Source organism: Sus scrofa, chromosome 7 (genome assembly GCF_054392235.1).
Source record: "Sus scrofa isolate SSC_HxYL_T2T_F1_AM1 chromosome 7, Sscrofa_HxYL_maternal_Yorkshire_Landrace_v2.0, whole genome shotgun sequence".
Lineage (NCBI taxonomy): Eukaryota > Metazoa > Chordata > Mammalia > Artiodactyla > Suidae > Sus > Sus scrofa.
Window position 1 is genome coordinate 11,739,042 of NC_139389.1, and position 15,223 is coordinate 11,754,264.

General features: G+C 44.2%; 1 protein-coding gene across 1 annotated transcript in view; it reads right to left on the bottom strand.

Moving 5' to 3' along the window:
• Positions 1-14,105, bottom strand: part of DTNBP1 (dystrobrevin binding protein 1) — a 118,091-nt gene extending 103,986 nt beyond the window's left edge. Inside the window, 3 exon segments of the mRNA NM_001098600.1 lie at positions 1,993-2,043; positions 3,303-3,356; positions 14,001-14,105. Of these exon segments, the coding sequence (NP_001092070.1) occupies positions 1,993-2,043; positions 3,303-3,356; positions 14,001-14,056 (161 nt within the window). The 5' untranslated portion in view covers positions 14,057-14,105.
• Positions 14,106-15,223: the final 1,118 nt, after the last annotated feature.

Genomic DNA, 15,223 nt, shown 5'->3' on the forward strand with positions numbered 1-15,223 from the left:
CACGTGGCGAGTCTACATTTAACTTTTTGAGAAATTACCAAACTGTTTTCCACAGCAGCTGTGCCATTTTATATTCCTACCAATGAAGCATGAGGGTTCTAATTTCTCCACATCCCTGCCAGCACTTGCTCTTGTTTGTCTTTTTGATTACAGCCATGCTAGTGGGGATGAAGCGGTATCTCATTACAGCTCTGATTTGTATTTTCCCAATGTTGAGCATCTTTTCATGTGCTTATTGGCCATTTGTCTAAAGTTTTTATGGAAATGTCTATTTGAATCCTTTGCCTAATTTTTAAAAAAAAATTTATTACAGCTGATTTACAATGTTCTGTCAAAATCTGCTATACAGCCAAGTGATCCAGTCACACATGAATATACATTCTTCTTCTCACATTATCCTCCATCATGGTCCATCACAAGTGACTATACAGCACGATCTCATTGCTGATCCATTCCAAATGCCTTTGCCTAGTTTTTCAATGGATTATTTGTATTTTTACTATTGAGTTATAAAAGTTCTTTATATATTTTACATACAAGTCTTTCATTGGATGTATAATTTGAAAATACTTTCTCCCATTTTGTGGATTGTTTTACTTTCATTTTATTTATTTATTTATTTTTGGTTTCTAGGGCTGCATCTGAGGCAGATGGAGGTTCCCAGGCTAGAGATCTTAATTGGAGCTGTAGCCACTGGCTGCCACAGCCATAGCAACTCGGGATCCAAGCCATGTCTGTGACCTACATCACAGCTCACGGCAACACCAGATCCTTAACCCACTGAGTGAGGCCGGGGATCAAACCTGCAACCTCATGGTTCCTAGTCGGGTTCATTTCCACCACACCACAGTGGGAATTCGCATTTCACTTTCTTGATGGTGTTCTTTGAAGCGCAAAAGTTTTTAATTTTGATAAAGTCCATTTTTTGTTGTTGTCTTCTCAGGGTCACGTTCGTGGCATATGGAATTTTCCAGGCTAGGAGTCAAATCAGAGCTGTAGCTGCTAGCCTGTACCACAGCTCACGGCAACACTGGATCCTTAACCCACTGAGTGAGGCCAGGATCGAACCCGTGTCCTCATGAACACCAGCTGAGTTCGTTACCGCTGAGCCATGATGGCAACTCCGATAAAGTCCAATTTATCTTTCCCTTTGTTACTTATGTTTTTCATGTCATGTCTAAGAACATCATGTAAAATACTATTGACATGCAGATTAAAATAATATTAATCTGCTTGTCAATAGAAAAGAATTAGAGGAGTTCCTGTTGAGGCTCAGTGGAAATAAATCTGACTACCATCCATGAGGTCGCAGGTTCGATACCTGGCCTCGCTCAGTGGGTTAAGGATCTGGCACTGCAGTGAGCTGTGGTGTAGGTCGTAGATTTGGCTCGGATCCTGTGGCTGCGCTGTAGACCGGCAGCTACAGCTCCAATTCCACCCCTAGCCTGGGAGCTTTCATATGCTGTGGGTGCAGCCCTAAAAAAAAAAAAAGGAAGAAGAAGAAAAGAATTGGAGAAGAAATGGTTTAAAATTAAGAATCAAAGTAATAAAATTACTGAGGACTAAAATTCAGGATCAATTTCCTTGCAACCAAGAAACCATAAACATATGCACATGATAAAGTATCGATTAGTAAACACAAAAGTGATCAATGCGCTCAGAGTCCGAATGGCCTTTGCATTAATCAGTCAAATGTAAAAGCCCCTCAGGTAAACAAATAAGTAATTTCCTACTTCCACGTTAAAATAAAATTTAGTTGTTTTAAGGTTTCTACGTATAAAATTATAAAATACTTTTAGATAATAAAATAGAAGCATGGGCACACAATGCAGAAAGACAAACTTTGGATGACAATAACAGCATAAAGTAGGGGGCCGGAGATAAATAGCAATGCTTTTATATACTATTGAATATAAATTGTTATTAATTTAAAAAAAAAAATCCAAAAAACAGTCAGAAGCATAAGTCTTTTATTTAAATGGAAACACTTACCTGCTAAGTAATTCTAGTCCAGCAGAGTACTTTGGCAAATATGGAACAGTTCTGCAAAAGAAACCGATTATTAAAACTGTTGCTGATTTGGGCCAACTTAAGGTTATATACAATAATTTTGATGCTATCAATCATACGTGAAATATTTAAAAATCATTAATGATAATTTACCTAAACTTTTATAAAAATGTATTGTTTTATTTCAAAGTGAATATAGCAATACACTATCAATCATCACTTTACCCTACAGATTTTTAGCACACAATAAGAACTTTAATATAATGCTAGATAACAAGAAATTTTTACAAAGCCCCGATCTCTAGGTTTAACATGAAATTTGGTGTATGCTTTACTTTATTAAAAAAAATTTTTTAAAAAATTACACAAATAATGCCAGTTTTTGTTTTGTTTGTTTGTTTTGTCTTTTCTAGGGCTGCCCCCACAGCACATGGAGGTTCTCAGGCTAGGGGTCTAATCAGAGCTGTAGCTGCCAAGCCTACGCCAGAGCCACAGCAACGGGGGATCCGAGCTGCGTCTGCAACCTACACCACAGCTCACGGCAACGCCAGATCCTTAACCCACTGAGCGAGGTGAGGGATCGAACCCGCAACCTCATGGTTCTTAGTCAGATTCATTAACCACTGAGCCACAATGGGAACTCCAATACCAGTGTTTTTATATAAAACAGTTAACACAGCTAAAGAGGCTCAACTTGCCAAGTACTATTATTAACTTGCTTCTCAATAAGAGAACTTTTACTTTGGTCTTAATGTACAAATAAAAATGATTGTAATCAAATAACCATTGATTGTCACAGAATAAAACAATTACATGTCAGGGTATTCCCGCTGTGGCTCAGCAGTAACAAACCTGAGTAGTATCCAAGAGGAGGCAGGTTCAATCCCTGGCCCTGCTCAGTGGGTCAAGGATCTGGCATTGCCAATGAGCTGTGATGTAGGTTTCAGACACGGCTCGGATCTGGTGTGGCTGTGGGTGTGGTCGGCAGCTACAGCTCCCATTGGACCCCTAGCCTGGGAATTTCCATATGCCCCAGATGTGGCTCTAAAAAGCAAAAAAAAAAAAGGAAAAAAAAAAAGAGAGAGATAAAACAAAATTTCACCAATTCTTCAAACATTTAACAATTTTATCAGAAAAATTTTCAGTGTTAACAAAATTTAGAAAGAATCAATAAATTGTTTAGTCAGAGGCATTCAGCAGAAGTAAAACCCATTAAAGTAATTATTCTATTATGATTACAACCAAAAGTTGTATGAAATTTAAGTCAATAATTAAAATCAGTACAAGCTTACCTTGGTTTGTTTTTCACTTTAACTTCTCTTGACTTGTCACTTAAAGTCTTCAGCCTGTAATTCAACAAGTATAAAACATCACATTTCTACAGCTTGAGAGATTGCTTTTCAACTGAAAATTTCACAGCTGTTAAAATGTGTGGTTGGAAAAGCTATTTTTTTTTTTTTTAGCAAGAATTAGCACCTCTACAAACAACAGATATTTGTTCACTGTACATCAGACACCACAAATGGAAAGTTTGTAACAAATGTGTTCATATTTTTCCTTCCTCAAACCCCTTTTCTAGAAACATTTCCTAAGTATGACTGGACTAGAGAAACCTCATTATTCTGGCATCATCAGAAAAAAAAGTGGTCCCAATAAGTGAACTTGATCGGTAGCAAAGCTACCCAAGCAGGACATTTTCCAGTAGAGCCAATGCCAGGCACTAGCTCTTAGGTACCAACATGTTGAAGAATTTCAGCTGTTGATAAAAGACTTTCTAAAACACATTACAAGCCACTTGCATTAAAGAGAACTTGCTATGTTCTATTGCACATTTTCTGATAACTTGGGGTAATTATTTGAATACTGATAGCATTTCATGGCAAAACTGAACTCTCCTTAGATGTTTCTGAGCTAGAAACACCTTCTCACTTACTGACTTGAAACCAATCTAAAGTGGTTTTTTGAGTGTGTTTGGAATCTGGTGTCTATTTTTTTTTCAAAATTTAAATATCCCACCTGCACTGTTGGTCACCTGGTATCAGGTACCACTTACTGCTTCTACTACTTAAATGTAACATCCTACCCCCTTCTATTTTCTTTTTTTTAATTGTTGGGCTGGAAAACAGATAAATGAGCTAAAAATGCATATATAAAATCAAATAGGCTCTTCTCTATATAAAATAGGAAGTTCATCAACTTCGGAAAATGTTTTTGTTACTTCACCAGCCCATTTTTATCTTTTTCCTGTGGACTCCTATACTCTGCCAAAGAATGAGTGCTAAATTACGAGGTAAGTTCATATAAAATGAGAACTCTGGACATAGCCTTAATTTGATTACTTCCACAAATATTCATTTTTTTGTTTGTTTGTTTTTTTTGTTTTTTTTTTTTTGCCTTTTCTAGGGCCGTACCCGTGGCACATGGAGGTTCCTAGGCTAGGGGTCCAATCGGAGCTGCAGCTGCTGGCCTACGCCAGAGCCACAGCAACTCGAGATCTGAGCCGCGTCTGCAACCTACACCACAGCTCACGGCAACACCGGATCCTTAACCCACTGAGCAAGGCCAGGGATCCAACCCACAACCTCATGGTTCCTAGTCGGATTCGTTAACCACTGCACCACAACGGGAACTCCAACACAAATATTCATTTCTAAGTGGAGTCTGAAGCACAGCACCACAGGTAGCTCTACAAAGCGTGTAAAACTAGTCACAGGTGCTTCTCCCTCAAGACACTTTACTGCCATCAGCCAGAAACCATCCCAGCACACAGGCTGACTCCTGTTTGTCAAGGCTCTGCAAGCTGTGACATGATTTCAATGTTTTTAAACGTCAATAATGCCTGGCTCAAATAATGCCTGGACTTCTACTATCAAATGTCATTTAAAAAAAAAAAAAAAGGCTGTAATGTCAATTACTCCAAGATTTTTGATATTACTCTTTCTTTTTCAAAAACTAAAACACTGAGATCAATTTTTCTACAATGTTGAAAAGATGTAGCCTATCTCTTTAATGCAGAACTCATGTGTGTATAGCTCTCCAGATGAGTTGAAGTTTGGAAGTCTAACCTGTCCTGTCCCAGAAAAACAGTAATAAATTTTCAAGCTTAGCTTGGAAACTAGTAAATCTGGTTTAAACTAAGATTAACCAACAGCCAGGGAAAGATCTTTTGACAGCTATTCAACCATTTCCATTCCAAAACCTGAGAAAGGCAAGAAGCTGTGACATCCAGGTAGAATTATGCTAGGAGAGTCACACACAGCAATGCATTATACTCAAAATGATTCTAGTATTATTTTTAGTGAGTTGGGACAATTTTTCGTGACTTTGGGTGGGTATTACAAGGACACTGAAAAGGAACTACTAAGGTCCCCTTTGAACCATTCATCAGATGATCTAGCAAATTTATTTCAAATATTTCTGAAATAAATGTTTAACTTCTCAATTCTAATACATAAAATATGGGGTTTTCCTCCACGCTTCCCAAAAAGAAAGAAAAAAATTATTTTTGAATAAAGGAGAAAGAAGGAAGGTTAAAAGGAGCTGAAAATAAAACTGCTGGAAGGGCAGCAAGAGTTTCCCCATGTGGCTGCTTCACAACCATCTGCTCTACAAATCAGTCTTTAACCAAATGCAATGCGTGGAACTTATTTGATCTGGATCTGAATAAATCAACTGTCAAAAGACATTTCTAAGAACCAGGAAATTTGATTATGGACTGGATAATTGATAATATCAAGGAATTAGTGTTAATTTTGCTAGGTATGAGTTTGGCATTGCATTTACGCAATTTTTTTTTGAGACAAAAACTGGCATATGAGAGAGATAATAGATAAGTCCGAGATTACTTTAAAATAAGGGAGAGACAAAGCAAAAGGTAGCAATAGTTGACAAGTGTTTAATCTGAATAATGGATATATGGAGTTCACTGTGTTATTCTATTTTTTAATATGTTTAAATCTTTGTAAAAATTTTAATTAAAAAGATCTTTTAGATATTCATCTTTTCTTTTCACACTTTCTCCATAGAAATCACCAATATGCCAAAATTCATAATAGAAACTGCTGGAGAGGAGTTCCCACTGTGGTTCAGTGAGTTAAGGACCTGAGAGTCTCTGTGAGGATGAGGGTTAGATCCCTGGCCTCCCTCAGTGAGCTAAAGATCCGGCATTGCCACCAGCTGCAGCGTAGGTTGCAGATGGGATCAGATCTGGAATTGCTTTGGCTGTGGCACAGGCCAGCAGCTGCAGCTCCAGTTCAACCCCTAGCCTGGGAACGTCCATGTGCCCCAGGTGCAATGGTAAAAAGAAAAAGAGAGAAAACTGTTAGGTAAAACAAAGTAGCTAGAAGGAAGTTGGAAACAGTGAAGAACGTTCAGAAGAGAAAAGGATAAAATAATAGCCACTGTTACCCTTTCAGTTAAAAAAATTACATAAGGTCAGATATATTTAACAAGAAACACAAGAAAGCAAAAAAGTCCTTTCTGAAATACATCCTCAAAACCCAGAATTCAACTGAAAGTAGCTTACCACTTTTATTTCAGGATAACTAAATTTTTCACAGTGATTCTGTGCTGGAAACAAGCCACCAAGAAAGTCTATTTAATGTCCCACAATGTCACAATAGAGTGAGAAGGACATACAGATCCGAGTGTAATACTCCAGCTTCCTAAACCATATAGTATTATACTGACCATAATGATATGCCACAAGAATTAAACTGCACGTATGACTTTGGCAGCATTCTGTAAACTATAGAGCTAATTCAAATGAAAATTATAATAATTATCATCATAAAGGAAGGAAAGAAGTGGGGTTCCCATTGTGTTGCAGCAGAAACAAACCCAACTGGTAACCATGAGGACGCAGGTTCAATCCTTGGCCTTGTTCAGTGGGTTCAAGGATCTGGCACTGTCGTGAGCTGTGCTAGAGGTCGCAGATGCAGCTTGGATCCCGAGTTGCTGTGGCTGTGGTGTAGAATGGCAGCTGTGGCTCTGATTCAATCCCTAGCCTGGGAACTTCCATATGCCGCAAGCGTGGCCCAAAAAAGAAAAAGAAAGTTAAGAGGCTATGAAGATTACAGAACCAAGGTAAAACAGAGGTTCCCCAATGCGCCAGTTCCCAGAAAAGTTTCCTTATCTTCCTAACACTGTACAGCCACAGGGACACAAGTGCTGTGGTGTGAGTACACCGACATACAGACTTCTAAGTGAGCCACCTGACAACTACTTTCTACTTAACGTAACTGATGCACACTTCTGAGTTCAAGCACTTGCCTTCAAACTCGTAACACTACAATATTTTTAGATGGTTCCAACACTTAATTTGACCCCAGTTATTAATTTTTTCAGCCTTTGTAGAAAATACAAAGATGGAGGCATCTTGCTAAGACACAGCGATAACTAGCAAAACTGCTTAGACAAAAAGTTTAAAAAGCAGAGACCCAGCATGAGAGGTGGAGCACTGCGCTGACTGGTGAGCAGGAAATCTGCTTTCTCTGCCGGACCCTGGGCACGGCTGACCCTTGATGGTTCTATTCAACTGCACTTCAATTTCCTACTCATCTGACCCCACCAGCTATTAGGAAAGGGGAGGGTGCCTGCTCTAATACACCACAAAATGTATGAATTAGCATATTTTATTCTTTAAGGTTCAGTTCCTTTAACCATTTTCATTATGCTGACTTTAAATTGTTTATGAAAACAGATCCAATTATACTTTCTCACTAATGTTTATCATTTTTTCTTTCTTTCTTAAAGCCAAGATCAGGAAACATGCAATTATTAACGACACCTAAAAACCTGACTCCTAAGCTCTGAAGGCTTTTACATAAAAGCCGCAGAGACTCAGCAATGGGAGAGGAATGCACACCATCTCTAACCTAACCGCCCCCACGTACACAGCTTCCATCCCCACCTCTCTCCTGAGTGTTTCGTAAATTTCCAAGGACTTCTTGGACCTCATAACACACCTACAGTCAACTGTTCCTTCTCTCTCAAACCTACTCGTAACTTTCTTCTGTTGGTAAATGACATCATCTAAGGTACTCCAAAATTGGCCATGTGCAACTCCACTTGGACCAGCTTGAGATGCAGACAAAATGCAAGGCTGGTGCTTGAAAGCAGCTTTTCAAGAAGATACAGTGTATCTGAACATGTGAAATATACACAACAGAGATGTTTGCTTTCTTTATGCCTTTCATGGTGAGAGTGATTAACTTTGACCTCTTGGACAGAAAACTGATCAGCAGATTCCTAAGGATTGGGAAGGAGTTGGTGGCATAAATTTGGAGGGGCGTGTGCGTGGAGAACTGTTCTACGTTTTGATTAAGGTTGGTTACCGCATGTCAAATTTCAGAGTGAGTTTTACTGAATGTAAATTCTGCTTCAATAAACATGACTTTTAAAACTTACCAAAAAAAAGATATTCTCAAACTAACACTCAATGACTCCAGCTTTGTCACTTCCTACATCTCAATTTTCATAAAACTGACCAGTGCTGTCACGACAATTCCCTCCTCCAAATTTCCATCAGCCCCACCCTGTCATCATCTCTCACCTTGGCCCCTAATCACAGCCCCCTAAATAGTCTCCCGGACCCCGTCTCTAGTCTTCCCATCACAGTGCCTACAAATTATTCTTCCAGAAATAAAGGGAGGCTCATGCTGCTCCCCTCCACAAAAACCTCCAGAAGATTCAGTCTACCTAAAAATCGGCCAGGACCACCCCCTATAAAATAGCCATCCCCCCCACCCCGAACCCCTTAGCCTGACAGTGCTATGATCATCTAGATATTCTGCCTCCTGCCAGTAGAATGAGCACAAGGACACTATTCCCCGCCTGAGGAGTACGCTCTCTGCCATGACCCTTGCTCCTAGGATAGTGTCTGTCAACAAAAGCTCAATAAAGATTTTTTATGAGAGTTCCTGTCGTGGCTCAATGGTTAACGAATCCGACTAGGAACCATGAGGTTGCAGGTTCGATCCCTGGCCTTGCTCAGTGGGTTAAGGATCCTGCGTTGCAGTGAGCTGTGGTGTAGGTTGCAGATGAGGCTCGGATCCTGCATTGCTGTGGCTCTGGTGTAGGCCGGTGGCTACAGCTCCGATTAGACTCCTAGCCTAGGAAGCTCCATATGCCGAGGGAGCGGCCCAAGAAATGGCAAAAAGACAAAAAAAAAAAAAAAAAGAAAAAGAAAAAAAAAGAAAAAATTTGATAAAGGAATTGGTGTAACAAAGCCCTGAAGCCTCTTGATGATCAGTCCCTGAACTTCCTTTCCAGGTTCCTCTCCAACCAGAGCTTCATCTCTGAAATGCCCTCACCCAAATCTGTCCTTGTTCCACCTCATTCCTCAAGGTCCAATCTAGAGGCCACCTCTTCTTTGAAGCCTTCTGTAAATGCACCCGAATTACTGACTCTTTCTTCTGGGCTTACAGGGCACATCACTTTTATCTTCCACATTCAGCTTCTGCTGCTTTGCTCTATGTTACTGCCAGTCCCGGGGACCTAGAGCACAGAGACTGTTTTCCTCAACGTTGTAGCCCCAGGATGCAGCCCAATACAGACATTGGCAAAGAGGAGGCAAAAGAGAACATCTGGGAGTTCCTGTCATGGCTCAGTGGTAATGAAACCAACTCATATCCATAAGGACGTGGGTTCGATCCCTGGCCTCGCTCAGTGGGTTAAGGATCTGGTGTTGCTGTGAGCTGTGGTGTACGTCACAGACAAGGCTCAGATCCCGCGTGGCTGTGGCTGTGGTGCAGGCCGACAGCTACAGCTCTGATTCAACCCCTGGCCCAGAACTTCCATATGCCACAGGTACCGCCCTAAAACGACAAAAAACAAACACACCTGAGTATTCGGCCTCTTAAATCTTTTCTTTCTAAATAAAATGAGAAAAGCATCTATGAAAACAAATACTTTTTGCGTGACTAGCCAGTGTCTGACACTTGGTAGGAACTCTGTAAATGCTGATGTTGCATATTCAGATTTTTTTCCCTTGCTTAATAAAATGTAAGTAATCACTGGAGCCTCGACATTTTAAACAGAACTTCATCATTTCACCACACTGTGAATTAGACTGTTAGATCTTCTCCTTTGAGCAGGTTTTGATAATATAGAGAAAATGGGCATAGCGGGCAGGGCTGGAGGTCAGGGCAGAGGTGGCTCTGAGGAGGAAACACCCACTGTCTAGTGGCAACAAGTAGTAACTACCAACTTTTATCCAAATCCACAAGCACCCAGGGCATTACAAACAGGAAATGCCAGCCAGTGACTGGGAGCTGTAAAGCCCTGGTAAATCCAATCTGTACTTTCCTGAAGGCTTTTGCATGCCTGGATACTTCAAGCCCAAGGCTGTGGGTCCTAACTCTTCCAAAGGTAAAAAAAAAAATCAAAGACCAGGGTGGATCTGAAGTACGCGCTTCAGGACATTCAAAAGTTCCCTCAGAGCCTAAGCCAATCCCGAAAAAGTAGCTGTTCTCTGCGAATGCTCTAGAAGCTTCAAGAATGCTTGGTGAGTTGAATCCAATGAGGACTCGTGCATGAGGGGAGAAGAGTGAAGCCGGGCACCAGCCCCCTTAGGTAGAATGACAGCAACAGAGTGTCTAGGTTTGTCTCCATTTTGACCTAATGGTTATTATGAATAAAAACTTACCAAAAAAAGATCACGAGTGCATGGTCAACCCAGAGTCCCCTGAGGGCCATCAGCAATCTCAACATGGCCCTTGACTGATCTCAAGTTGCATTTTTCCTAAGTTTGAATGGAAGGTTGAAATTCGTTGTGTTCATCAAACATGACTTAAGCTTGTGAGTTTCATCAAGAATAATCCAATTTTTCTTTCAAAAAAAGGTAAAATGCTGACATTGCAGCTCCAGGTATATGAATTTTCAGAAACTGAAAATGGACAGAAACGCCCTGAGGAGAGGCGGCTGCTCTGGTGGGTGTGAAGAGCCACAGGGAAGGAGCTTAGGGAGGGAGGCCCTGGAGCCACCCATATGGCTGATGTTTCCAATTATCTTACAGGCCAGCTGCTCTAGCTTCTATGGACACTAACAACAAGCGTTTGGGTAGGTTCTTTTTTAGGGCCACATCCACGGCATATGGAGGTTCCCAGGTTAGGGGTCGAATCGGAGCTGTAGCTGCCTACCTACACCACAGCCACAGCCACGCCAGATCTGAGCCACATCTGCAACCCACACCACAGCTCACGAAAACGCCAGATCCTTAACCCACTGAGCGAGGCCAAGGATCAAACCTGTGTCCCCATGGATGCCAGTCTTGTTTCCACTGAGCCATGAAGGGAACTCCCAATCTGGGCGGTTTTGATATGTAAGGGTCATGATGCTTTCGCCTCTGAATCCCTCCGAGCCTTCATGCCGTATACACGTGAAGCTGTGTCTAATTTCACTTTTTTCAACCTGGCACAATATTCAAAAGTAGGTTGTTCTCAGGCTATGCAAGCATTTACTAAAAGGAATCATGTGGCTTTTTTCTTGTTTTTCTTGTTCGACTCTTGTTAAAAGTCACATAGGAATTTGTGGATCTGATGAAAGTGAGCATCAGAGTTTAGAACGGCCGGTCAATGGGAATTAGATGTCATGTCAAGATGTCTTATTTCCTGCCAGGTGACAGGCGAATGGCACACTGGCAGTCCGTGGTGTGCCGACTGAAAGTGACCTGTACAAGGAAGCCAACCAAGGGTAAAATGCAATGAAAACCCTCTCAGGATGTCTCATCCCAAACCGGCCCACTTTTGGCATCTTCAAAAGCGAAAGTCAGTTTCCAAGGCGTTCTAACCGGATCCCCTCAACCCTCTCCCTAACTAAACCCTCCACTCAGCTTTTCCAAATCTCCCAGGATGGTTTGGGTCCAGAATCCATATACCCAGATACACTGAGCCTTCTTAAGCAAAGGTCAAGAGAATGAATGGATTCAAAAGCAACCACATGGCAGCTGTAACTACCAGAAGATAGACTGTTAGGCCATCAAGGAATTCCTTGAAGTACCTTGAAGTAACGACCACAGGGCTGTACCAGATGGAGTTATCTACGACATTCTCTTGCTATCATTCCAGTATCATACCCCAATTTTTCAATACAATAATTTACATTCTGAAAATTACCTTTTAAAGGGGTAAAAAATGGGAGTTCCCGTCGTGGTGCAGTGGTTAATGAATCCGACTAGGAACCGTGAGGTTGCGGGTTCGATCCCTGCCCCTTGCTCAGTGGGTTAAGGATCTGGCGTTACTATGAGCTGTGGTGTAGGTTGCAGACACGGATGGGATCCTGCATTGCTGTGGCTGTGGTGTAGGCCAGCGGCTACAGCTCCGATTCGACCCCTAGCCTGGGAACCTCCATATGCCGAGGGAGCGGCCCTAGAAAAGGTAAAAAGGGAGTTCCCGTCGTGGCTCAGCGGTTAACTAATCCGACTAGGAACCCTAAGGTTGTGGGTTCGATCCCTGGTCTTGCTCAGTGGGTTAAGGATCTGGCGTTGCTGTGAGCTGTGGTATAGGTCACAGACGTGGCTTGGATCTGGAGTTGCTGTGGTTCTGGTGTAGGCCGGAGGCTACAGCTCTGATTAGACCCCTAGCCTGGGAACCTCCATATACCACAGAAGCGTCCCTAGAAAAGACCCAAAAAAAGAAAAAAGAAAAAAGAAAAGGTAAAAAGACAGAAAAAGGGGGGGGGGTAAAAAATGAAAGCATGCAAGCACACCATCAACGAATTAATTCCTAAGGACATCAAACCGAGACTACGAAAAATGCTTTACACGTGGTAAGTACTCAAGTATTCACTAGTTCGCTACTACTCAGCCCCCAAGAGGCAAACACTTTTGACCCATAGGATAGAAGGTGAGTAACATCTTACTCATCAGAAATGTAAATAAAACATGATGGAGAGGCCTCTCCACATTCAGAACATTTTCCAAAGGATTCCTGACCTAAAGGTAAAGATCAAGTGACACCCTTTTTAAAGCAATGGAAAAGTTAAAGTGAAATAAGCACTAAATAACAGCAATAGTGACAGTGATTACTGTGTGTTGGGGATGTTAATCTGTTAATCCTTCACAATAGCCCTATGAGATGATACCATCTTCAACCTCACTGTGCAGCCGTGGAAACAGGCAGAGTAACCTGCAGAAGTAAGTTTGCTTAAGTGGCAGAGATAAGAGCCCAGGCAGTCCGGCATTAAGAGCCTATGCCTGCGGTTCCCTACCTGCCGCACACTGGAATCACCTGCGGGTCTTTAAAACTTCATCCCCAGCCCAATGTAATGGATATGACTGGGGACCTGGGCACGAGGGCGGCTAAAGGTTCTCAGGTGATTCTAAGCAAAGTTCGGGAACCGCTGGTCTTTGTGCGCTGCCCACGATGTGTCTCATTTCACTAGGTAGTCATGGCACTGCTGCAGTTCCGTTTCTAGAGTTTCTTCACCGAAGCATTCAACCCGAGGCAAAAGTCGAGAGAGAAAGCAAAAGGGGAAGAGGCGCCAAGCTTGGCAAGGGTTCGGCGCGAGCGCCAGGGCCGGACAGGACGCGCGGCGGGGCCGGGGCGGGTGAAGATTGCGGCCCCGGCGACCTCGGCCTGGGGAGGAGGGGCGGCAGAACCCGCGAGGCCCGAGCGGGCAGGGGTCTCGGAGGCGTGGGAGGGGGCCGAGGGGGCGCAGGGCCACCGTCCACGGTGGGGTGGGGGCGGCGCGCTCGCCTCCCACACACCCGCCCAGCTGCCGGGAGGGGGGCGCACGATCCCCCGCGCGCCGCTGCCTTCCCGACCGGCTCCCGGGCCGAGGGCGCGGGTCAGAGCCTGCCCGGTGAGACCTAAGTTACTTTGGGCGGCCGAACCCACGCCGGAAAGTTCGTTACTTTTCTCCGCGGGGCGGGGATGGGGTGGGACGCGGCTGGACCCGGGAGCGCGGAGGGAAGAGCGGAGGCGTCCCGGGCGCCCTTGTCTCCTCGGCCCGGCCCCCCAGGTCCCTTTCCATCCCCACCGTGTACCCACCCGGAGGTGAAATCCTGCTGCACGCTCAGCAGCCGCTCGCGCAGGGTCTCCAGCATCGTCCCTGCTGCCGCTGCCGCCGCCGCCGCCGCCGCCGCCGCCGCCGCGGTCCTGTCTCCCGTCCTCAGGCCGGCACCGCCACCTTCGGCCCCGCGCCGCCGGGGAGCCCCGCACCTGTCACCTCGCACCCCGCACTCTCCCGGCCGGCCCCGCCCCCGGCCCGCTCTCGCCTCCGCGCCACGGCCCCTTCCGCGTTCCCGCCCCCGACTCGCGCGCTCCCGCCCCGCCCCGCCCCGGCCCGCGCAGCCGCAGTGGGCCCGGCCGGGCTCCGGCTGCGGAAAAGGGGCGGTCCTTTCCGCTCTGCTGAGAAAGTCAGTAGCTCTGACGCCCTTTTTAACCCAGGCCAGGCCCTTTGGTTTTCCTATTTAAAATTGAGGCGACATCGTGAAGAATGTTTTAGGTAGAGGGCTTGAGTGTAGCATTGTTTTCACGGTTTGGAAGAGGGTAGGATCCATTTTTTTTGCATAGTGTTCAAAACCATTTCGTGGACGCTAGGGCCAGGATCTGACCCGCTGGCTTTGCCCTTGGATGAGAAAGCTAACCATTCTGAGCCTTCGTTTCTTTTTTTTCTGCTGTTTAGGGCCGCACCTGCTGCATATGCAAGTTCCCAGGCTAAGGGTTGAGTAGGAGCTACAGCTGCGGGCCTACGCCACAGCCAGGCCAGATCCCAGCCGCGTCTGCGACCTACACCACAGCCCACAGCAAGGGGGATCCTTAACCCATGAGTGAGGCCAGAGATGGAACTCGAGTCTTCATGGATACCAGTTGGGTTCAGTTCGTCACCGCTGAGCCACAATGGGAACAACTGAGCCTCAGTTTCTTCACTGATAAAACAGGAATAATCAACTGTTTTGACATCCTTTCCGTTGTCTCTTCATCCTACCCCATCAGGCTTTTGTGTCCTTCACAGCAAAGGAGGTGGCCTCTTTTGAGTTGCCAATGGCTGCCATGTTGCCCATACCATTTGTTACTTGTCTGCCCTGATTTTTTTTTCTCCACATTTCAGTGGCTCTCATGAAGTCACTTAACCCCATTTTCAAGACATATTCTTGCCTTCAAGGACACCATACTTGCTTTCTCCCTCCCTGTACACTCATCCTCCTGTTTGAGCTTCTGCTCCCAAGGCTACAGCTCCAGCCTTCCGCTCTTCTCCAGGTATGTTCGGT